Source organism: Canis lupus, chromosome 19 (genome assembly GCF_048164855.1).
Source record: "Canis lupus baileyi chromosome 19, mCanLup2.hap1, whole genome shotgun sequence".
Lineage (NCBI taxonomy): Eukaryota > Metazoa > Chordata > Mammalia > Carnivora > Canidae > Canis > Canis lupus.
This window is the reverse complement of record NC_132856.1, coordinates 6,293,246-6,318,201: the sequence shown is the minus strand read 5'-3', so window position 1 is coordinate 6,318,201 and position 24,956 is coordinate 6,293,246. Positions and strand designations below refer to the sequence as shown.

Sequence of the window (24,956 nt, the reverse complement as noted above, 5' to 3'; positions counted from 1 at the left end):
TGCTTAGAGAATAAAACTAAATGGCTCATTTCCATATTGCCAGTCCTATTCGTTGGGACATCAATGGAACTAAAATTTTTCCTCTTGAAGGTCAGACACATGAGCCACAATATACCTTTATTTTCTTCCTCTGCTCCATCTTCTTTTGACTTTTTCATCTTTTTTTGTCGGAGTTTAGCAAGTCTTGCTTCTAACATAGCCTTTCGCTTTTCCTTTATGTTCTCTCGTTTTGTTCTCTGATCTGTTGTCTGTATGTAACAGAAAATTAGAACACTATTTACTGTAAGCCAAATTCACAATAGTTCTGTTTAAAGGGATGAAATAATTTATTTTAAAAACAGACTAATTAATTGACTTTCAAGCCACCTCTAGCCAGCTAGCATTGAGGTCTCCAAAACATAGACTTATGAGGTCCTCTTATACAAGCCCTCTAGAGTGTTTTCTAAGTTTAGCGACTGTTCACAGAGCATCCTGGAATGTTTCACATTCAAGGAAACCAACCAATTCTGTTCTACTCCTTAATCTCTTAAATAAATCCCTTAAATAACTCTCTATTTTCTTTCCCAGGCCACTCCAAAAGTACCATATTTAAAACCAAATTTAAAACATCAAAGTTACATAAGTTACTTCTGAGCAGCTATAATTTTAAAGTCTGAAACACCAAAATAGAATAGCAATTACCTTCATGAAAGTATAATGGCATTGATACTGATAAATAATAGTGATAAAACTGTCACTATTTGCAGAAGACATGATATTACATATAGAAAACCCTAAGGCCACCACCCAAAAACTACTAGAATAAATGACTTCAGGGCAATTGCAGGGTACAAAATCAACATCACAAATCTGTTGCGGTTCTATAGGCTAATAACAAACTATCAGAAAGGGAAATTAAGAAAACATTCTGATTATATCAAAAACAAAATGCTTAACGATAAATTTAACCAAGGGAAACTATAAGGCAATGATGAATGACACTGAAGACACAAAGAAATGGAAAAATATAGCATGCTTATAGAGTGGGAGAATTACTATTGATAAGATGTCCATATTACCCAAAGTAATCTAAAGATTCAATGTAATCTCTAACAAAATTGAAACAAATGTTTTTCACAATAGTAGGAACAAGCAACCCTAAAATTTATGTGGAACCACAAAAGACCCTGAAGAGCTAAAGCCTCCTTGAGAAAGACGAACAAAATTGGAAGCATCAGGCTCCCTGATTTTGAACTATATTATAAAGCTATAATAATTAAACAGTATGATATTGGCATATAAACAAACACAGAGATCAGTGGAACAAAAAAAGCCCAGAAATAATTTATGACAAAAAGACCCAATTATATATAGCGGGAAAAGGACAATTTCTTTAATAAGTAGTGTTGGGAAGACAAAACAGCCACATGCAAAAGAATGAAACTTCACCGCTAGCTTATACCATACACAAAAATTAACTCAAAATGGACTAAAGACTTGAACATAAGACTTGAAACTATAAAACTTTTTTGAAGAAAATATAGGCAGTTAAGCTCCTTAACATCAGTCTTGGCCATGATATTTTGGATTTGACACCAAAAGCAAAGGCAACAAAAGTAAAAATTAACATGTGGGATTACACTGAACTCAAAAGCTTCTGCACAGCAAAGGAAACCATTAACAAAATGAAAAGACAACATACTGAATGGGAGAAAATATCTGCAAATCATATATCTGATAAGGGTCAATACCCAAAAATACAGAGAATTCATACAATGCAATAAAAAAAAAAAAAAAAAAGACAAAACCTACAAAACAATCAATCCAATGAAAAAACAGGCAGATGAAAAAAACAAAAACAAAAACCCCTCAGATGACCTAAACAGACATTTTTCTAAAGAATACATACATACAGATGGCCAACAGACACATAGATGCTGAACATCATTAATCATCAAGGGAATGCAAATCAAAACCACAGTGAGATATCACCTCACACCTGTTAGAATGACTATTATCAGACAGAAAACAACAAATACTGACAAGGATGTAAAAAAAAGGGAACCCTTGTGCACTATTGGTGGGAATGCAAACTGGTGCAGCAACAATGGAAACCAGTATGGAAAGTCCTCAAAAAAGTGAAAAACAGAACTACCATATGATCTAGTAATTCCACTTCTGTGTATTTATCTGAAGAAAATGAAAACGCTAACTCAAAAAGATATCTGCTCCATGTTCACTGTAGAATTATGTACAATAGCCAAGATATGGAACAACCTAAATGTCCATCAGTGGATAAATAAAGGAGTGTAGGTATGTGTGTTTATGTATATGTGGGATAGAGTATTAATTACTCAGCTATAATAAAGAAGGAAATTTTGCCATTTGAACCACATGATGGATCTTACGAGCATTTTGCTAAGTAAGTCAGACAGAACTTATCATCATACTGTATAATCTTACTTATACGTGGAATCTAAACTCTACCCTCAAAATAAATCCCAAAATACCAGCTTATAGATACAGAGAACAGATTGGTGGTTGACAGAAGTGAGGGTGGGGGGTGGGCAAAATGAGCGAAGGGAATCAAAAGGTATTTAAACTTGCAGCTACAAAATAAACAAGTCATGGAGATGTAATGTAGAGCATGGCAAACGCAGTTAATACTATAATGCATATTTGAAATCTGCCAAAAGTGGACCTTAAGTGTTCTCATCATAAGAAAAAAAAAATCTGTAACTATGTGATGATGGATATTAACTAAACTTAATGTGATCATTTCCCAATATACACAAATATTGAATAATTTGTTGTACACCTGAAACTAATATAATGTTATGTGTCAATTACACTTCAATTAAAAAGAAATAATAAAATATCTGGTTTATGGCTCTATCAGTATTTATTAAATATCAGAAATATCAATCTTTAATAAAATTTAAAGTTTATTTGACACACTTTTGTCCATCACTGCTCTGAATATTAACTATTAATAAATATAACATTACCTTTTAAAAAAAGCCATTCTGAGTATCAATTTAAAAACCAGATTATGGGATGTCTGGTGGCTCAGTCAGTTAAGCATCTGCCTTTGGTTCAGATCATGATCTCCGGGTCCTGGGATTGAGCCCTGCATCAGGCTCCCTGCTTAGCAGGGAGTCTGCTTCTTCCTCTCTCTCTGCCCCTTCCCCCACTTGTTTTCTCTCTCTCTCTCGTTCAAATAAGATCTTTAAAAGTTAATTAATTAAAAAATAGATTGTTTTTGTAGTATGGTCCAACAAAAAAATAACTGCTCAAATACTTTTTTTTTCTCAAATACTTCTTAACATCAATTCTGAATTTAATTTTTACCTGTTCACGCAGCATCTCTAACGTTTTCATCTGCTTGTTTCTCAACTCCTTATCTCGGGCAAAGGCAAAATATCCAACACCAAGTTGCCGGGCCTCTGAAAGAAGTCAAAATTATTCAAAAGATTAGAGTTCCCTGATTAATAAATTAGACTCAGGCTAACTTCCTGCCAAAACAAAAGGAAACAGAGTGATATTTGGCACAAGTTTAAAAACAAACGAAAAAAGGGCAGCTAAGCCAAAAAAAAAAAAATCCCTTCTTTGTGATTAATACATCCTTTGTTAGAAAGATATCCCCAATATGAGTAATTTTTAGGCTATGAAGTGAACAATGGGGATATTTTGAATTTCAAAATCAGCATCTTTTATTTCTACATAAGAGCTGCTGTTTTATGAATTTTTCCCTTTATGCTTGCCATTAGTTCAAGATATATAAAAAAAATTTTAAAGCCTGCAGGATGATCATACCATTTTCACGAATGTCTTCATAATGTATGGGCCCCATCGGCCTTTTCAAGGCCTCTCTTTCTTCTTCCTCCCACTGCTGGCGCTGAAGTTCTTTTCTCATATCTTCAGATAATAAGGTTTTCTCATTAGCAGGACTAACAAAACTAGTAGGGGAACAGAGCACAACTCTCTTTAGATAAGAACCATGAGACAGCAATGCTTCAGTTCAGTAACTGGATCATGGACAAGCAATTCTAGTTGATAAAGAAGACAGTTCCTTACAGAGGTTTCTGACCCAATACCACTGGGAAACTATATAAATGGTTTCCACCTTTCTTTAATCAAGCAGCCAACTTGTTACATTAGCACAACAAAATCTTGCCTAGGCACTTGAGACAAATCACTTTCCTTCCAACCCTGGTTCTGAGCTAAACGGGAGGAGGAACCAGAGCCTCCTTTGCATGGTCACCTGTACAGGGCCAAGGAAGCTGCATAATGCTGCAGTCTGGGCAGTGCCATCTGTCCTCTGTCAAATGGCTCAGGGCTTCTACACTTCCTTCTTTGTGTTGAGCCCAGGCCTATCTGAACCCGAAGGACCTGGACAAGGTGGATCTTCTCCCAACATTTTCCTCATAAAAACTGTCCTCAGTAAAGGGAATTTTATTCCCTGGAGCATGTGAGCAAGTTATCTTTTAGAAGTGTCTTAGGCCCTGTAGAAACAAATCTAGCTATAAGGCCCTTAATTCAAAATACAAAAATGTATAAAGAAAAAGTTAATAAACTAACCACCTCTCTGCTCCCACCTGCTGTGGGATAATCAAGTATATATTCCTAAATATCTTCTCCACAGATGTTTGTTTGTTGGATGGGCTCCTTCTATATTTTTTACTGTGATATCAGACACTCTTCCAAGTATTCAGATATAGCTTCAATTCATCCTTTTTAGTAGCTACACAGTATGGATGATCAACTCTTTAGGCTGTTCCCTGAGTGTGGATTATGTGTGTATGTTAGCCATAAAAGAGTACTTCAGCAAATATTTTTATATGTTAAGAAAAAACCTCCTTACCATATCATCGAAGATAATGAACTGAAAGCAGCCTCACTCACAAAACAATCCCCATGTCTGCATTTCAGACCTGGGCAAACCTTTACATATCACACACTTACAGCCTCCCTTGAAGATTTTTGTCCATCTCCAGCAAATCTGGCAAATCCTTTTTCATACAGCGCCGAGATCGCCCTAAGGAATCCACATAATCCACCCTGAAATAAAAGTGGAAACATGTGAAGAAGTCTTTGTACATGACATATGGTTCTCTAAGTTAGGGAATTGGTGCACAGTAAAAAAATTAATATAAGACTCACTACCAAGAAAAACTCTCAACCTGAGAGACCATTACCACCAATAAGAACATGCTTTTTAGGGATCCCTGGGTGGCTCAGCGGTTTGGTGCCTGCCTTTGGCCCAGGGCATGGTCCTGGGGTCCCGGGATCAAGTCCCACATCGGGCTCCCTGCATGGAGCCTGCTTCTCTTCTCCCTCTGCCTTTGTCTCTGCTTCTGTCCCTCTCTCTGTGTCTCTCATGAATAAATAAAATCTTAAACAAAACAAAACATGCTTTTTAAAGTTTAAAGCTGACACACAATCAGCTCATTGTGCCCTTTTTCCAATCTTAGGTTCAGACACTGCAGAAAATGACTGATCATGTATGTCTCTGATTTCAAAAACAAATACCCCATCCAGACCCTTGCTGCAACATCTCAGAACTTAAACTCCAACCTAGTTTAGACAATTCCACATATTTTGTCAGCATCAGAATAACTTTGTTCTGTACCATTCTCAACTTGTTCATCTTCTCAGTCTTCCCAAATCTAACTTCTTATTCTTTCCTTTATTTCTTCTAATTGGTACAGTCCTTTCCAACCAGAACATATTTTGAGGACACATTAATTAAGAGGAAGCCATGCAACACACATCTTGTACTGCAAAAGCATCTTGGGAGTGGGCAAGTCTATTACCTTTTACTTAGTTCCTCCCTCTCCAACTTTGCCCAAACTAGACAGCCAGGGGAACCAGGCAGACAGCAAGGCAAAATGAAAGAATCCAACTTCCCACAACAGGAAATATGCACAGATTCTCACAGAAAACATTTCAATTGCACTATGATGCAACAGATTATTTTATTGTTCAATTATGGGTAAGGAATGTCCCAGCCTTTATCAGGGTGCTAAAAACACAGAAAGGGGTCAGTACTGCTAGTGCAACTCAAGGTCAGAGTCTCACGTGTGTGTGCGTGCTTTGCTTTTGTTAGCAGTTTCTTTCCTCTTACACATGCTGATTCCAATTGTTAGCCCACGATTTGAAAGCTAAATATTTGAGAATCTATTATTATAGTCCTAATGCTGCTTACCATAAGAAATAAAACCTTCAAATGCAGAAAGCAGTTTCTTTCTTCCTCCCCTCCCCCCACCCTTTTTCTAATGAATAGAAAAAGAAAATCAACTAGCCAGATGGTCTGAGTAATTATTTACAGTATTTTTGTGGAAAGACTTTCCACCACCTGGAACTTAACTACTAAAAGGATTTTACAAGTAGTTACAGTTCTGGAGCTTAATTTAAAAACAAAAAAAGTGTTAGAACTGCTTGCAGTGCGTCTTCCTTCACCATATGGTGGCATGCGACACCTTCAATTGCCCTCCAAACTCTTCAAATCACTGACAAATTGCTTGTAATCATACAGGCATTAGTAAGAAAAAAAAAAAAGACATTAAAGCTTTCAAGATGAGATTTCTGCTATGAAAAGCAATCATAGGCTATTCTGTTTCTGAAGAAGGTCTCTAAAATGTACAGATCCCATCAAAACAGAAGTGGCAAGACAGTAAGTAGTCAGCAAGTGCTCTATGTAATCAGCAATCACTGAGCAAGCTCCAAGGAAACAATTACTTGAGGTGTAAGTAATAAAGGGGGGCTCAGAGTCATGCCATCTTCAAAGAGCTCCAGGGGGAAGCTAAAGCACGTGCCCATGAAACATTTCCTGACAACAGCAGGGAGGATATAGAAAGTACCTAAAGTTTTTCTCAAATCTTTTTTCTGGTAACAAGGCCAGTTGTATGTCAACAATAAGGAAAAGGTAAGACCTAAAAGAGCTGGAAGTGTATCCAAGTGCTACTAGAGTCCAGATGAGGGAAAAATCACTCACACTAGAAATGATGAGGAAAAGCATCAATGGAAGAGACTGCATTGTATGTGCTTCTCTTTGGGTTGCTTGTAGCAAGTATGCAGCCAGAAAATCTTGCCAAAATATTTATTTTTAGAAAGCAGATATGAAAACAGCTGTTCTATCCCAATGTGAATGTTATTTCTGGACCACTGTGGGCACCCTAAGTAGTATGAAGATGTGCGGTCCCTGTGATGCTCGTAGCTGGCACTGCTCCTCTTACATTCATAAATGACTCCTGCCAGCAGGGCCAATAGCTGACAAAAGTGCTACAAACCACCCTCAGCAGTTCCTAACAAAGACCCCAATAATGAGGATATCTGAGCCTGGAAGGGAAGATGGGTGGGCTCTGCATAAGCAGAGGGTGGGCAGGTAGGGTTATTCCCAGTCTGAATACAAGTGTTAAGTACAGAAAATCATTAGAAAGGAATTTCCATTCTGTTCTCTTTATACTTATTGATGTATTTATTGGTCTCATAAGGAAAAGACAAGTTTGGCTTCCCCATCATTCACCTCTACATAGATAGAATTTGGGACAATTTCAATAAAAGTTTACCAAATATCTGCTTATACTCCACAGACAGCAGTTTCTTGGGTAACTTAGAATATTCTTATTTGCTAAAGGGAGTTTAAGGCAAACAGTCAGGGAAACCAGGCTTCATTATCTGTTTTACAGGTGAGGAAACTGACCCTTAGCAAGGATGGAACTTGATCAAGGTCATACTGCCAGTGAAAGATGGATCCAGGGCTATGCAGGTCCAAGATCCACAATGCCTGTATCACACTGCCAGAAAATGTCCCAGCCAAAGTAAGGTTTCCTGGACCAGCTCTGTCTGCCTCTTCTCTGGGAAATGAACATTACCACCAGCTAGACAGTGACTCTCCACAATGCCTGAATAATGACATAGGCAGCAGCCTGGGTAACAAAGGAACATGCTTTGAGAGTCTAAACAACTCTTCCACACCAACAAAGCAAGTGTATTAATGCCTTCTGCATTTGGCTCAGTCTTATAACTATTTCTTCTTTGGAGTTACTGTTTCTGTATCTGTAAATCCAATATTAAAAGAAAGAAAACTGAGGAAGAATAAGGAGAAATGGTTTGATATACTTTTGGAAAGTAAACACAAGTCAGGGCTCCTGGCTGGCTCAGTCAATAGAGCAAGGGACTCTTGATCTTGGGGTCATGAGTTCAAGCCCGTGTTGGGCATAGAGATTACTTAAAAAAAAAAAAAAAAAGTAAATGCAAATCTTAGAATGTTCACATGACCAAATTGTATCATTACTACCAACCATTCTTCACTGGGGTCCTGGGGAGGAGGTATATCTTTTTCAGAAAGATTTTCTTCATCATCGTCTCTTTCTCCTGCCTTTCTAGAATCTCTATTGGCACCAAACACCTCCATTTCTTTATGTTTGTCTATGATCTTCTGTGTGAAATCCACAAGGTACATATCTTCCACTTCTTCATCTAAGAGAGAAAAATCAATTTTCAGATTTTTCACATTATTTTCAAAGAGGCAAACCACATATGGAATTGATATGAAGCAGTCACATTCACTGCTGGGCAGCTACATCGTCCCTGGATGGTTCACTAGTCGATGCATCCACCACCCCCAGCATCCCCAGAACAATTCAAAGACACAGAGCCACCACGGGACCTGACATGAAAGCTGCAAATAGGCCATCAGAAACACATGACCACACAAAAAAATCTTAAAAGAGCTTAAAGTTTTCTATTGCCTCATCAATATAATGAGTGAGCAATATAGTGTCAGAATGCAATTTTAAGATAAAACCATTTGATTTCAAGAGACTCACACAACCAATGACATAATGCAGAAGGAGAATTGCATTGCTCATGTTGCCAGACTAGAGCAATAAACCTTTATTGCTATATATACCTCCCTAATCAAGGGACTATTGTTGTAGTATGATGTTTAAGGATCATAATATAGGGTAAAAGAAGTCATTTGAATTCTTTTCAAACCAATGAACACCACTTTCAGGCAAGGCATGGTGCCAGGGATCTGTGGGGCACACAGAGACATGTGGCTTGTGATCTGCTTGGGCTAAAACATACACTGAGGAGAGGGATGCCTGGGTAGCTCAGCTGGTCAAGTATCTGCCTTTGGCTTGAGTCATGATCCCAGGCTTCTGGGAACAAGCCCTGCATTGGGCTCCCTGCTCAGTGGGAAGCCTGCTTCTCCCTCTCCCTCTGCCCTTCCCCATGCTTGCGCACTCACTCTAATAAATAAAATCTTTAAACAAATAAATAATACACTGAAGGTTAAGTAACCATCCACAATTTTAATTTAACCCAGGATAGTTGACGTACTTACAATTACATTTACATGAAGTTTCACTACGCTGGGTATTATAGTCACTTCAGTTTTTCTCTGAGAACAGCAATAATCTGTATGGAGTAGATACTAGGCTCCACATCACCGGGTACTGGTGGTAAACCCCAGAACAGAGTGGAGAATAACTGAGGCTTCAAAACTCAAATTGCCCAAACCCGCAGGGCTATCTTATCAGGAGGTAGGCCTGCCATTCTGGATAGAACCAAATCCCCAAAGCCACAGGCCTTTGGACCTGATTTCTAGATGAACAACAGAGTCAAGTTTGAATAAAGTAGAAGGCTTTAATTTTTTTAAAGCCACAAAATAACTCACATGGAAAAGAGATGTATTTCCCAGAGCAAAGTTATGAAACCACATAATAGTGAGGCCTTCTGGTTAACAGACACCCTGCTGCTTCTTCAGGAAGACATGACCACTCCCCATGTCCCCCAGCTTTCAGAGTGACTGACTCTCCTACACTGGGCTCCCTGCCATGCAGGAAACATGCTTCTGCTACCCAGGAAGAGGGAGTTGGGACTGTCTGGGGAGCTAATGACCAGGGTTCCAGCCCTGCCTCTCTTCTACTGTCCCACTGTCCCCTCCCCTAGCCACGTAGTCTGTCCTGCCAACACTGGCCCTCTACTTCCTCTGCCGATCTGCTCCCACCACACTCTCCCTGCAGAATCCCTTTCTCCAGCTATCCAAAGCCTTTAAGACCCTATCAGAGCCTACCTTCTCCCTAAAGACTTCCCCACATGCCTTTTGGCGATGAATTATGCACTGCCTTGTAAAATCTCTTCTAATGTCATCTAATTGTAGGCTGGATTTTTTCTGGAGAGTGTGAGGAAAGGGGGATCTTTTTATTATTTTAGAAGCATTATAGGCACATCACAGAAAAAATATAAAATAGGGAAAAGGAAACATAACTTGATATACCCCTTGATATACCCATAACTCCCCCGTCTTCTTTTCCACATAGCCATAATGGTTTATAATGGTAGTCTATTTAAGATCTCGTTTCCTACCTTTGCGTTGTTCTATGCCATTGTTCTCCATTGATGACAATTCCTTTGAGGGCAGAGGCAGAGACTCTGGCTTATACTGTTCTTGTTTGTTCCCTCATAGCAACTAACATGTGGCCTGGCACACACTGAGCAATCAACAATTATTGTGGATTTTCTTGTCTCTGTGCCAGCACAGAAAGTAACCCGTATTAATCCTTAAATTTCCTTCCCATTCTTAGTTATTCTAACAAATAACAAAATACTACAGGTCTGTAGGAATTTGAGAAAATAGAAAAGTATAAATAAATTATTATATTTACCTATAAAGTCTCCTTTAGTCATTTTTTCATATAATTTGGCTTTTTCTTCCAATTTCTCCCTAGGAGAAAAACAGACAGCATTAGAAATGGTCTAACATTAGCTACTAAGGCTGCCTGACTGCTGCAACCTGCACAATAGGCCTAGTCTGATGAGGAAGTGGCTGTAACTGGAGCTGACCACCCCACTCTGAGGGGATCCTCAGACCTAGTGATGCCCACTTTGCTGACTAAATATAAGTTCCATAGGAACAGGCTCATGTCACACAATAAGATGAACACTGGGTGTTATACTATATGCTGGAAAATCTAATTTAAATAAAATTTTTAAAATTTAGATAAAAAAACAGGCCCATGTTTCTCTTATTGATGACTGTATCCCAGTGCCTAAAATGATACCTGGCACAAGTTCTCACTCAATCAGTATCTGAAAATAATGAAGTAAGATTTCAGATGCAAATGCCAAGTGCAACCTAAGTTTAAAAAGAGAGAGAGAAAGAGAGGTGCCTAAACAAAAACATTTTCTGTATACAACCTTCCAAATGGATCACCAAATTCAATGTAACTCCGCATTACTGTTTTCAGACAAGGGTCCCTGGTCATCCATGATTTATTAGGCTTCTCTAAGGAGGCTAAAGACCAACTTCTTAGAAGTCTGTTAAAAATATGTCTGTTTTGAGATCCCTGGGTGGCGCAGCGGTTTGGCACCTGCCTTTGGCCCAGGGCGCAATCCTGGAGACCCGGGATCGAATCCCACATCAGGCTCCCGGTGCATGGAGCCTGCTTCTCCCTCTGCCTGTGTCTCTGCCTCTCTCTCTCTCTCTCTCTCTGTGACTATCATAAATAAGTAAAAATTTAAAAAAAATTTTTTTTAAATATGACTGTTTTATACAGAACATGAGTAATTTATTCATGACACAAACTAACAAAAAACAAACATCAACCCTGGTATTTCCATAAAGTAGCCTCTCTGCTCACATTAATTCTGGTGACATTTATTTTTTAGTGGGCACAGACCAAGTAAGACAGCTGGTAATTCTTTATTCTAGAAATACTTAATGATGGTAAAGAAAAGTCCCAAAGGGGTCATCTGAGCTTTAGCTTGTGAAGAATCACACTTAATCATAATGGAAAATTTCATATCTAATGGTGTCCTTGGACAATAAAGTCCCTTGGTCACACGGCTATGTGTTCTGAAACAGATTACTTCACCTCTCTTGTATCTCCCAATTTCAAAATTTATAATAGATGAAAAAAACAGCACTGCTTCTTAGGGTGGTCACAGAAAGTAACTAGATCACAAACGAAAGCATGCCATCGGTTATGTCATCTGCTTATTGTCTAGGTCAGAAAGATTCCTCTCCTGTTTTACACATTCATTCAACAAGTACTGCTTCCACACCTCCTCTGCACCAAGCATGGTTTCAGGTGCTGAGGGCTCAGCAGTTAATAAGACAAAGTCCCCAGGCTCACAGAGTTTTTGTTATAGAAAGGGAGAAGGATGGATAATAAATCAATGAGAATGAGGATTTTAGACAAGTGCTGTGAAGGAAAGGAAATAAAAGCAGCTGTCATCCCTGGAGGCCCTTCCACTTCCAAAAGGTTAATTTGCTCTATTTCAGAGGGGGCTTAATGTAATAACCTGTGTCATTATAGAATCTTGCTGTGTTAATGAAAATACAACTTTAAAAAAATTAAAAAAAAAAAAAAACACAAAAAGCAGGCATCAGGACGGAGTAACCAAGAGGACACTAAGCTAGAAAAAGTAGCCTGCAGAAACCTCTTCGAAGGTGACATTTGAGCTAAGGCTTATAGAGCGAAAAGCCAACCATGAGAGGATCGTGGGAAGAAAGCAAGTGAGGCAGAAAAAAGAGGGAGCGGGAATGAACTTGGTATGTTCAAGTAGAGACCAGAGCAGCAGAGGATGCTGAGCAAAGGGGAGAGGGGCACAAAGTAAGGACAAAGACAGGTATAAGAACAGGTGAGAAAAGGGTAAAGAGTCTGGATGCAGCAACAGAAAGAAGAGAGCAGAAGAGTCTGCAAACCAGTAATGGAGATCAAGGAAGATGTCAGAGAAATGGCCACTGGATTTAGCAGATGAGGAAGTCGTTAGAGACTTCCGAGAAGAATTACTTCAATCGAGTAAGAAAGAATGCAGAGGGCAAGAGTATGGGACACTTATCTGGAACCACTGGGTGCCAGACACTATGTATCTCCTTTAATCTTCTGAAAAGCTCCATGAGCTGAGTATGAACCACCTCACTTCATAGATAAGCAAAGTCTCAATGGAGAAGTAACTTGCCCAAGGCCATACATCCTCATGGGACTGTCCCTGCTTGTTTTGAGCTCTGGGGAGACACAGACCAAGGAAAGACTAGACTCCTCACAAGCACAGTGAAGCCCAAGTATTATGTAACAGATTACTGGATAGAAAAAAACCACAGCAAAGTACCCAGGAAAACTGTTATGCCGAGTTTATACATTTATAAAAAATAAAAAATTACAGTACCCTTCAACAAATTGGAATTCTGATAATATGTCCAGGAGGTGAGAGAGATGTCTCAAAAATTAACATGTTTTGTATGTTAAATATGTTTATTATATATTATACTAATATATATATTTATTACATTTTTGTAAATAACATAATGTGTGTCTGCTGGGAACAGGTCAAATGCCAAGAAAAACAATCCCCCAAATGCACTAATATTCTGCCTCTTTTTTTCAGACCCAGAAAGAGCTGAGCAACCTTAATGACCACTGTCTGCAACTGCAGAGTTTTTATTACACAAGGATCCAAAAGCAATGAGTCATGACAGATACTAAAACTTGGGATTCTCTCTCAGTCGAGGGTGATACTGCAAATAAGGGAGAGTTCCTCTTTATGGAAGAATGCCACCTAATAAATGGAATGAAAAAATAAAGATGGATAGTTTAGAAAATAATTAGAAAAATAATCACTTTGAAACCACCAACGTAATAAGTATGTGGAAAGATATTGGTGAACAAGATATGCATAGTCTCAGAGTTTCCCTCCTTAGATTATCATTAATTACAAATGAGGAAGAGCATCTTTACAGTGGAAAAACCTAGCAGGCCTATCTTAATCAAGTGATCACACTTCATCACAAATAACAATTCAAACAGACACTGTGAACCTCTTGCTGTCATCTAACAGGAACGACACGTCACCTACATCATATTCTTAACCAAAAGCAGCTAATAGGACTCTAATCAGATTGTGGGACACTGCAGATCAACAGGCCTAAGCTCTTCAAGAATAGCTATGGTATAACAGACAACAAAAAGGCATGAGAATTATTCTAGATTAAAAGAGGCTAAAGAAATATGCCATCTGGCATGCCTGGCTGGCTCAGTCAGAGGAGTATACAACTCTAAATGTCGAGGTTGTGAGTTCGAGGCCCACAGCAGGTATAGAGATAACTACAAAAATAAATAAATAAATAAACTTAAAAAAAAAAAAAGTCATGCTATAAACAAAATTTCTCCCTGTTAAAAAAGGAAAGAAAAATATGAAAACTAAATGCAACATGCAATCTTTTAATTCTAGATTGAATTAAAAAAAAAACAAACTATAAAGGACTCAAGTGTACCAGAATAATTGGTAACTTTGCCTATAGACCATATAATAAACTATTTAACACTATTTTATTAGTGTTAAATTTCTTGGGTATGGCAGAATATGGTTATGTAGGAGAATGTCCTTGTTCTTAGGAGATACATAGTGAAACATTTTGAGGCATGATGTTTAACAAAGTTTCTCTACATACATACAAAGAGGAGAGAGAAAGAAAAAAAGGAAAAGTAAATGTGGAAAATCATTAATTCATGAGCTTAGGTAAAGAGTATTAGAAGATTCATTGTACTCTTCTTTCAATTATTCTGTAGTTTTCAAGTTTTTCAAAATAAAACGCTAGGGAGAAATTTAGTTTCTAAATGCTACTGTCATACTACCTAGTAGCCCAGAGCCACACCACCAAGGGACACTTCTGAAACACTTGTTGATAATTTTAGTGCCTAACAAAGGCTCAAAGTGGGACTGTTTCATCTTTCAGACTGAGATTATGTCTTCCCTTCTTATAAGACTATAAATACATCTACAAACTATATTCTTTTTAGAGTCTATTTTATGTTTGTAGAGTATTTGACTGAAAAGATGACAAATTTTTTTTTTAAATTTATGATAGTCACAGAGAGAGAGAGAGAGAGAGAGAGAGGCAGAGACACAGACAGAGGGAGAAGCAGGCTCCATGCACTGGGAGCCCGATGTGGGATTTGATCCCGGGTCTCCAGGATTGCGCCCTGGGCCAAAGGCAGGCGCCAAACCGCTGCGCCACCCAGGGATCCCAAAGATGACAAAATTAAAACTGTAAATCCAGAAGCATAAAAAGAGAACTCTCTTTGCCTGGATAGCCTCAGAAGTAACTACAGTGAGTAAAGCTTAACGTTACCTTGCTTTGTCTAAAGTCTTCTGTTCCTCAATCTTCTGTTCTGCATCCTTCTCAGCTCGATTTGAAACTCCTGCATTCTGTTTGCTCCAGATACTTGGTTTCTGCAGCATATTTATTTCAAAAGACAAAACAGAAATACCAAGTGATTGCAATAAAATCCTTTCAGAAGAAAAAAAAGCAGATTAGATCCAACAGCCAACTTACGTCGTGCAAATAGACTGTATAAGAAGAAGCTGGAGCTAAAGGGAAAAAAAAAATCCCTAAATTATATAAAGAATTCTTTAACAGGGATCCCTGGGTGGTTCAGTGGTTGAGTGCCTGCCTTCAGCCCAGGGCGTAATCCTGTAGTCCCAGGATCAAGTACCACATCAGCCTTCCTGCATGGAGCCTGCTTCTCCCTCTGCCTATGTCTCTGCCTCTTTCTCTGTCTCTCATGAATAAATAAAATCTTTAAAAAAAAAAAAAAAAAAAGAATTCCTTTACATAACTGCACAGTTACATATCTTTTATCCCCTGAATGATTACAATTTAATTCAAAAAATGTTATAATAGAAGTGATAAACACCATTACCTATAAAATTAGCACACCATTCACAGCTCTTAAAGATCCTGATATTTTCTACTGTATTACTGTATCATCTAATTGCTTATCTGTTTGGATTAATAATACCTATACAGCTGATCTTCCACAAGAATGTACACAAACCATCAACTAAAACATGCACTTTCCAAAAAAGAAGTGCTGAGTAATTGTATTAAAATGTGTTTTTAGGGGAACCCTGGGTGGCGCAGCGGTTTGGCGCCTGCCTTTGGCCCAGGGCGCGATCCTGGAGACCCGGGATCGAATCCCACGTCGGGCTCCCGGTGCATGGAGCCTGCTTCTCCCTCTGCCTGTGTCTCTGCCTCTCTCTCTCTCTCTCTGTGTGTGACTATCATAAGTAAATAAAAATTAAAAAAAAAAAAAATGTGTTTTTAGGGGTACCTGGGCAGCTCAGTGGTTGAGCATCTGCTCAGGTCATGATCCTGGGGTCCTAGGACCAAGTCCCACATCGGGGTCCCTTCTCCCTCTATCTCTGCCTCTCTCTGTGTGTCTCTCATGAATGAATAAATAATAAAATCTTAAAAAAAATTTAAAATATGCTTTTAAATGCTCTAATTTCTATTCTAATATAAAACACTTTATGCAGATGTTCAGCTACAAGAAAGGGATTTTCCCCTAAATTTTATATGTAGCAGAGGCCAGGACACTTTCAAAAAAGCTAAGTAGGGTACAATTTCCCCATATTTGGAACTGATGGAGAAAACTATATCTTATTTTTACCTTAATAGTTGTTTTTGGTTTTCCCAAAACTCCAGAGTCTTTCAGAAGCTTTTCTTGTTTGAATTCTTCTTGTTTTCGGAAGAGTTCGGCTTTAAGATCTACCAACTAGAACAAAACAAATAAGCAAAGACATGTAATTAATTCTAACGAGTGACTAGATTTCCAAATTATTGTAATTCTCAAAGCAAGATTTAAAGTTCCCATTAATGGACAAAAATAGGTAGAAAATTAAATGTCTGAATGTAGAATCCAGTACAAAGTAAAACCAAGTCCTATTGCATTCCAGCTCTGCTGGCAATGTATTTCTAATCTTCAACACTGGACTAAGGGGAAAGTGATTGGCAAAGTAAATGAAGTCTGCATCTGTTGGATTCAGATTGAAATTACAACACTGAACAAACCCCTTCTCTCTGCCTGACACCGTACTTGGCTTTTTCATACTGTAACCTCTCTTAATCTTCAAAATTTATTATTTCTGCAGAAAAATATCTTTGCCCAGTAACTGAGCGCTGAAGAACAGGATACAAACATGAAATAGATACACTCTTGCCTCAAACAGTTAAAATCTAATAAAAAAAGGGTAACTTATAATACCAGTAAAATGTAATAAAGACTTTAAGAGCAGAAGAAAACAGGGGCACCTGACTGGCTCAGTCAGTGCAGCATGAGACTTGATTTGGGGTTGTGAGTTCCAGCCCCACATTGTGTGTAGAAATTACTTAAAAATAAAACCTTTAAAACAGGGGTGAGGGTGAAGAAAGCAGCATAAAAGTTCAGCTACAGGAGCATTTCCTTCTGTCCAGAATGATCAGAGACAACTCTGAGCTGAGCCTTAAAAGGTGCGAAAGAGGCTCCTGGGTGGCTCAGAAGACTCTTGATGATTTGAGGGTCGCGAGTTTGAACCCCATGTTGGGTATAGAGAGTACTTAGTAAAAAAAGACAAGATTTCAACAGCTAGAAATAACATGGTCTGAGTGAATGAGAAGAACTCCAAATTTATGCATGTTCTAGAAATTGGAAGTTTAGCTGAATCATACAGTTCAAGAACAGCAAAGGCCAGGGCAAAGCGAACAGGGAAGTTGGGGTGAACTACCTCTCACTTGTACCAATCAGCACTGTCTACTCTGCAAAGAAAGATAAAATGAAAAGTCCAGATCCAACTCCCTATAAATTAGATACTTACAAAGCACAGCATCACAGACTGAGTTTTAAGGGAAATCAAAATGACTGAGTTCAATGATTTCTATTTTGGAAGACATCAATCTAAAAGCAGCTGTTGTAGGGATTTAATAAGGACAGTTTCATCCCAGGACCTAATATTTAATATTTTAAATTTCTAAACACAAAAACTTTAGTCCCCCTTCTAAGCCTTCTTAACCACAACGATTTTCTAGCCACACATTTTCCTCTTCTACGACTTTTTTTTTAAATTTTTATTTATTTATGATAGTCACAGAGAGAGAGAGAGAGAGAGAGGCAGAGACACAGGCAGAGGGAGAAGCAGGCTACATGCACTGGTAGCCCGATGTGGGATTCGATCCCGGGTCTCCAGGATCGCGCCCTGGGCCAAAGGCAGGCGCCAAACCGCTGCGCCACCCAGGGATACCTTCTACGACTATTTTTGAGTTTTAAAATGAAGATACTGGGATCCCTGGGTGGCTCAGCAGTTGAGCGCCTGCCTCAATTTACAGTAAATTGAAGATCAAATAAGATTAGGCAATTTGCTCCAATGTAACAGAAAAGGCAATGGTTTGGAGACAAAGAGCCTCGAGTGCAACAGTTCTAACACTAAGAATTCTGTATGTCAAGCTGGGGAAAGCCACGCTCCCTTACTGGGCCTCGGATTTATCAGCTATAAAACAGGGATCTGGGGCGCCTGGGTGGCTCAGTGGTTGAGGGTCGGCCTTGGGCTCAGGTCGTGATCCCAGGATCGAGTCCCACATCGGGCTCCCTGCACGGAGCCCGTGTCTCCCTCTGCATGTGTGTGTGTCTCATGAATTAATAAAACCTTAAAAAAAAAAAAAAAAAAAAAAGAACCTCAGACCAGGGATATTAATAGCACCTGCTCTTTAAAGCAGCCGAGACGATCAATGAGTAGTGCACAGGCTCGTACTCGGCAGGTTTCTTCCTACGAGCAGCTGGTTTCATGAAACCGCTCACATCCGGCTAGACCCGCGGGTGCGAGACCAACTGGTAACTCCTGGCCGGGACGCCGGGCGCTCTCGGATCCCGGCGAGGACCCTGCTGGTCCCCAGCCCGGAAAGGAAGCGAGGACGGGAGCCGGGTCTGCGCAGCAAGCGGGGGAGACCAGGCTGGCCCGGACGCCGGGCACGGCTGTCGCACAGCGAGGCAGCGACATTCTTGAGGGGGGCAACACCCGTCAGGGCTGGATCTAGAGGGCCTCGTGGTCCAAGGGCACGTCCGAGGGAGAGGCCAGACACAGGGTCCTGCAGGTCAGGAAGTGGGCCCGGGGCCGCAGCCGGGACAGCCGGGTCCCAGCTGTTTGAGGGAAGGCCGGGTTGGGTCTCCGCACGGAAGAAACAAGGTCGAGATGCTTGTGTGGTGGAGGGGAGGAGAACTCGGAGCCCCGTGGCATCAGTGTACCCGCACTCACCGAGGAGGCCGTAACATCCAAGGGCTTTTTCCTCCGGTCCATCGTGGCGCCCGAGCGTCCGAGCGCAAAGCGCGACCCGGAACGGCCTCCCGCGGGCCGCAAACGCCCGCGATCGGCACCACCGGAAGTGCCTGTTAGAACAGCGACGAGAGTTTACGACTCTGGCGCCATCTTGGAAAGGTCCGGGTGTTGTGCGTCGTGCGCCTGCCACCATTTTGAGAGAGTCAAAGAATGCCCAGTGTTAAGGTAAGACCGTCCTGAATCTGAATAGAGAGGAAGGTTAACAAGGACTTGGTGTTGGCGCCATCTTGAGAAGGGCGGAAGTGGATTTCAGCGCAACGGGCGCCATCTTGAGTGGTATGGATTGGGGGCGGGGAGGGCGCCATGTTGGGGAGGGCGTAATGAGCCCAAACCCTCTTGGTGATGAAGAGAAAGATGGCTTGGTAGGACTGGAAAGATCTAAATGACACTTGAAGACCCGCAGTACGACCGGCGTTGTGTGGCGCTTCTCACATGTTAACTTATGTGATCAAGATTTTTATATTAATCTTGGTAGAAATAACAGTAATAGGTAACATTAATATAGTGCTTACCACGTGCCACCTTACAGAGTTCGGCTGATAAGAACATGAGCTCCAGGGGCCAGTTTTCTGGCTACGTGACTTTGGGAAAGTTACTTCACTTCTCTGTGCCTCATTTTCCAACGGGGAATAAAATGGTATCTACTTCGTGAGATTTAACGAGAGTGAGATGAGTCAAGCGAGCTCGTCTTGATAAAAATGTTAATGATCTGGGTTAGACAGACTGATAACCCTCCCCGCCAAAGATGTCCACCCTTAGTAGTCCCCAGAACCTCTGAATATGTTACCTCCTCTGGCAAAGGGGAATTCGCAGACATGATTAAATTACAGATCTTCAGATGGGAGATTATCTGGCTGGCCCAATGTCCTCAAGAGTGCTGGTAAGGGAGGCGGAAGGACCACGACCTTGTGCTAGGGGACGCGCGCAGCCTCCGGAAGGAAAAGACAAACCCTGCTCTAGAACCTCTGGAAGGGGTGCAGCACCACCGTACCTGGACTCCGGCCTTGTAGTGTTCTGCACCTCAGTTCAACGTGTGTGGGTTTTCCCACACCACCAAGCAATTCTCCAGTGGCACCCGTGTCCTACAATTCAAATCCATCTGACATTATCTAATCGGAGCTAGCCTCAGATCCCACAGGTTAAGGGCTCGGTCCACACGACTGCCCCCACTCGGAGTCCAGGCCGTCACCTGTGCTTCTAAATTAGAGGTTCCAATGCGCCCCTCCCCTCCTTGGGTTTGATTAATTTATTAGAGCAGCTCACAGAACCCAGAGAAACATTCTACTTACTAGATTACCAGTTTATATTATAAAGGGATGTAACTCCAGAATAGTCAGATGGAAGACATGCATTAAGGCAAGGTATGCAGGAAAGGGGATGGAGATCCCATACCTTCTTTGAGGGAGCCACAAATCTCCCCAAATCTCTACATGCTCACCAACCTGGAAATTCTCCGACCTCTGTCTTTCTAGAGCATTTTTCTAGAGCGTTTTATGGAGGCTTCATTACATAGGCACAATTGATTAAATCATCAGCCATTAGTGATTGAACTCAATCTCCAGTTTCTCTTCCCTCAGTGGAGGTCAGAAGGTGGGAATGAAAATTCCAACCCTCTAATTATACCTTGGGTTCTGGTTCTTCTAGCAACCAGCCCCAATCCTTAGGTGCTTTCCAAAAGTCACTCATCAACATAACAGAAGACACCTTTATTGCTGTCTTCCCTTAGGAACTCCAAGGGTTGGGATCCCTGGGTGGCGCAGCGGTTTAGCGCCTGCCTTTGGCCCAGGGCGCGATCCTGGAGACCCGGGATCAAATCCCACATCGGGCTCCCGGTGCATGGAGCCTGCTTCTCCCTCTGCCTGTGAATCTGCCTCTCTCTCTCTCTGTGACTATCATAAATAAATAAAAATTTAAAAAAAAAAAAAAAAAAGAAACTCCAAGGGTTTTAGGAGCTCTGTGCCAGGAACTGGGCTGAAGACTAAATATATATTAATTATAAATCAATACATCACACCTTGTAAAGCTCATTTCAGAATTCCGACCTCCAGAACCAAAGGAGAATTTTGTTGTTTTAAGCCACTAAATCTGCAGTAATTCATTATGAGATGGCTTTAAAGCACAAAGTTGAACAAAAATTATAAAATACCACCCCCAAAGACATGATAAATGAGGCTGACAGCACATACACAATTCCTGTCAAAACCAGCTAGATCCTGATTTCCCTGTAAAACATCCAAGGGGGCCTGGATGGCTCAATTGGTTAAGCGGCTGCCTTCTGCTCAGGTCTGATCTCAGGCCCCTGAGATTGAACCCGAAACTCCATTGGGCTCTCTGGTCCCTCCACAGGGAGCCTGCCGCTCCCCTTGCTTGTGTTCTCTGTCAAATAAATGAAATCTTAAAACACTCCAGCCCTGACCTTTGGGAGGGCTTGCAATCTTGAAGGCTTTAGGTTGCTGCAGCCTCCTTTGCCTGGCAAAGCAATAAAGCTGTTGTTCCTCTTTACCCTAAACTCTGTCTTCATGTATTATATTTTAGCTCTGAGGCACAGAGGTCAGTGTTCAACAACCGTTACCATAGGAAACTGACAGAAATGGTGACTTTAGCCGGAGTTCTACTGGATGCCAGGCATGTGTGTAATTCTTTTCATGGGTTATCTCTCTGGTTCAATCCTCAGAATAATCCTAGAGGTAGGGGCAAGTATCCCCATTTTATAGAAGAGAAAAACAAGGCCCAAGGGGTTAAGTGACTCACCAAAGGGCCTTTGCCAGCTAGCAAGTACTGGAGTCAAAGATTAGCTCAAAGATACTGAGTTAATTTTTTGCACGCTACTTAATTATAAAGAGGGGAACCGGGGATCCCTGGGTGGCGCAGCGGTTTGGCGCCTGCCTTTGGCCCAGGGCACGATTCTGGAGACCCGGGATCGAATCCCACATCGGGCTCCCGGTGCATGGAGCCTGCTTCTCCCTCTGCCTGTGTCTCTGCCTCTCTCTCTCTCTCTCTCTCTGACTATCATAAATAAATAAAATTTAAAAAAAAAATAAAGAGGGGAACCATCTGAAAATGGGTAAAAGAGGAATGACATAAAAGAGGGAAGAGGGGAGAAGGAGAAGCCAAAAACAAACTGGAAATCATAAACTTTAGTTTCCTTGCCCAGCTGGCCGCTGGCAATGATGCCATTCAGAGGGTTCTGATCTCACGTAGCTAGAAAGAAACTAACTTTAGTGGTTTATGGATGCCCAGAAGACCTTGAGAGTTGAGTTTTCTTTGTGTAATGCCTGTCACGTCCTTTGGTATCATCTTTGTGTTCATGAGGTAGGTTATACCATCACCTTTACCAGAAGTTCTCACTAGACTGGCAACCAGCTGATTTTATACCTTCCAAGCCATTCAAATTACTAAGAAAAAGCTAAGGAAGCTCCTTTTATTCCCCCCAGCCTCATACACTTCAAGGTCTGGAGAAGCAGGGAAAACTTAATCACGGATTGACCGAAATGCCCTCCAAGTGCACCAGAGATTTTTCACATATCCTGCTTCTTCAGATTCTTCCTTTGATGTTTTCCAGACATCTGGGTCCATCTGGAATTGCCTTCTGCTACCAAATACAAAAATTGAGGCCACAGACCTTATGTTCTTTAGCAGGCCATTCTCTTCCTAGGGGGTCATCTCCTCCACCAGATCTCAGACCTCGGACCTGGACCTGGGTTCATTCTGGCAGAAAGAGGCAGACAGGGGTACTGTAGCCCGGTGAAAGAGAGCATGGGTTTTCCTCCAAGGATCCTAGGACTCAGTCCCAGCTTCACCCCTTCAGCTACCTCGAGAACACTGCCTCACCCCTCTGTGCCTCCGCTGTGTTCCCTGGTTGGGCCCACAGGATGTTGGAGATCCAGAGCACAGAAATGGTTTGAGAGCTGACAGGTGCTGTGCATGCATCACTTGCAGGATACAGAAGTTTTGCTCAGCGCCAGTTTTCTCACAGCAGAAGGCACACGGTTGAAGACAGTCTGTGTTATGATGCTGCATATTTTGCAGTGTTCTGAGGTTCATTTAGTTCCCCCCTCCCCCGCCCTGCTGGGTCCCCAGGGGTTGGGACTGGGTGGGACACCAATTATCTTCTACCTTCTCATCTCTTGCTGGATTTTGTCAAATCTCCTAGGTGCTTTAAATAAGGGAGAGGGAGGAGAACTTCTGAAACAGCAGCTATTTCCCTGTGTACATGGCCACCAAGCCATGCTCTTATTTTTAAAGGGGGCCCTGGAGTCATTTTTCCAACACGACGTCTCAGCAGCTTGGCTGCAGACTGTAGCCTGTGCTGCTGCTGTAATGCTTTAATCGGCAGTTAAGTCAAGAGGCTTAATTTCATGCAGGCCCCCTTTTGGCATGTGTACAGTTTTTCTACATATCCTATTTCCTCAAACTAAAAATGTGTCTCTCCCTCATGCATCCAGCCCATAGCATCTTAACCTTTGTTCTGTCTCCAGAGCACTGTCTGTGATAATAAATTACTCAGCCCTGGATGAATTAGCCAAACCCAATGGGTGGAAAAAGATTAGGTTGGACCTAAGGAAATTAGGTTCTAAGCACAGACACAGGATGAGGCAGAAAGATACTGAGACTTGTACCCGGATAACAAAGTAGCTAACTTTGGTTGGCGTCATGCACAAAATCTGTTGTTGGCAATATCTCCCTGAATCCCCACAAGGTCCTCAAGAGTATGTGTTGTTAGTGTCCTTATGTTGATGAGGAAACTAAGACAGAGAAGTAACTTGACCAAGGTCACACAGCTAATCTTGGTCACAGGATTTGAACTCACACAGTCTAGTTCCAGAACCTCCTCCTCTAGTAGATTTCCATTCATTCATTTATTCATCCAGCCATTTAACTCTACTGGGGAAGGGAAAACATTTTCTAAGAGCTGACCCCAGAATATTTCTGCAGGAGTCACCTGTCATTAGGTCATTGTAGGTAGCAGGGCCCAAGCAGGTGAATGCCAGGAGACCCGAGGTACAGGCTGGGGTGTGACAAGGATCATTTGGGGGCCTGGAGAACCCACCTGGGCTTGCAATCTGGAGTAACGGGATGGTGAGCGGGGCTTGTCCTGCCACCTGGGAAGTTGGTGCTTGAGGCTCCAGTTGAATACAAGAGGTACTAAGATTTCTACAGCCTGGAGAAAACGGCTCATCACAGGGGCCTGAGTGTCACTCCCAACCTCAAATCAGTGAATTTGAAAAGAAAGAGTGGGGGAAGAAGCCTTACCATGTTCAACCCCACACCAGCCTCACTGCAGGGAGGGAGCAGAGGAGCCTGAGGCCAGGTGAGGGGCTCCAGGGAGGGGGCACAGAGGGCAAGTCAGAGACCTGGCAATGATGGAATGGGGGCATCCCTCAGAAGATGTTGAAAGCCGTGAAGTCGTGAAAAGCAGACCCTTCCTTCTGCCCTGTGTTAGTTTCTCAGGCCCAAGCATGGTGGCTTAAGACAATAGGACGCTGTCTCATAGTTCTGGGGGCTGAAAGTCTGAGATCAAGGTGCCAGCAGACCACACTCCTTCTGCAGTCTGTTGGGGAGTCATTCCTCACCTCTTCTTACCTCTTCTTAGCTTCTAGTGGTTTGCTGGCAGTCTTTGGTGTCCCTTGGCTTGTGGATGCATCACTCCAATTGTCCCATCTTTGCTTGGTCGTCTCCCTACGTCTCTGTCTTCATGTGGCCGTCTTATAAGGCTGCTGGGCATATTGGATTGGGGCCCAGCCTCCTCCATATGACTTCTTCTTAACTAATCACACCTGTTAATGACCATATTTCCAAATAAGGTCACATTC

At 41.5% G+C, this 24,956-nt stretch overlaps 1 protein-coding gene and 1 long non-coding RNA gene across 3 annotated transcripts in view; one reads left to right on the top strand and one right to left on the bottom strand.

Annotated features, from left to right (window-relative positions):
- The window catches only part of CCDC174 (coiled-coil domain containing 174), a 25,003-nt gene extending 5,789 nt beyond the window's left edge, over positions 1–19,214 (bottom strand). For both annotated transcript variants that reach the window (XM_072785015.1, XM_072785016.1), the window contains exons 1-9: positions 19,063–19,214; positions 16,449–16,553; positions 15,128–15,228; positions 10,659–10,717; positions 8,286–8,463; positions 4,945–5,040; positions 3,796–3,938; positions 3,331–3,425; positions 116–248 (exon numbers count right to left, since the gene is read on the bottom strand). In XM_072785015.1, coding sequence (XP_072641116.1) covers positions 116–248; positions 3,331–3,425; positions 3,796–3,938; positions 4,945–5,040; positions 8,286–8,463; positions 10,659–10,717; positions 15,128–15,228; positions 16,449–16,553; positions 19,063–19,104 — 952 coding nt within the window. In that variant the 5' untranslated portion in view covers positions 19,105–19,214. The remainder of the gene's footprint in view (positions 1–115; positions 249–3,330; positions 3,426–3,795; positions 3,939–4,944; positions 5,041–8,285; positions 8,464–10,658; positions 10,718–15,127; positions 15,229–16,448; positions 16,554–19,062) is intronic.
- LOC140609785 (uncharacterized) overlaps positions 18,554–24,956 on the top strand; it is a 27,123-nt gene continuing 20,720 nt past the window's right edge. Inside the window, exon 1 of the long non-coding RNA XR_012011515.1 lies at positions 18,554–19,308. This is a non-coding gene — a long non-coding RNA (uncharacterized lncRNA). The remainder of the gene's footprint in view (positions 19,309–24,956) is intronic.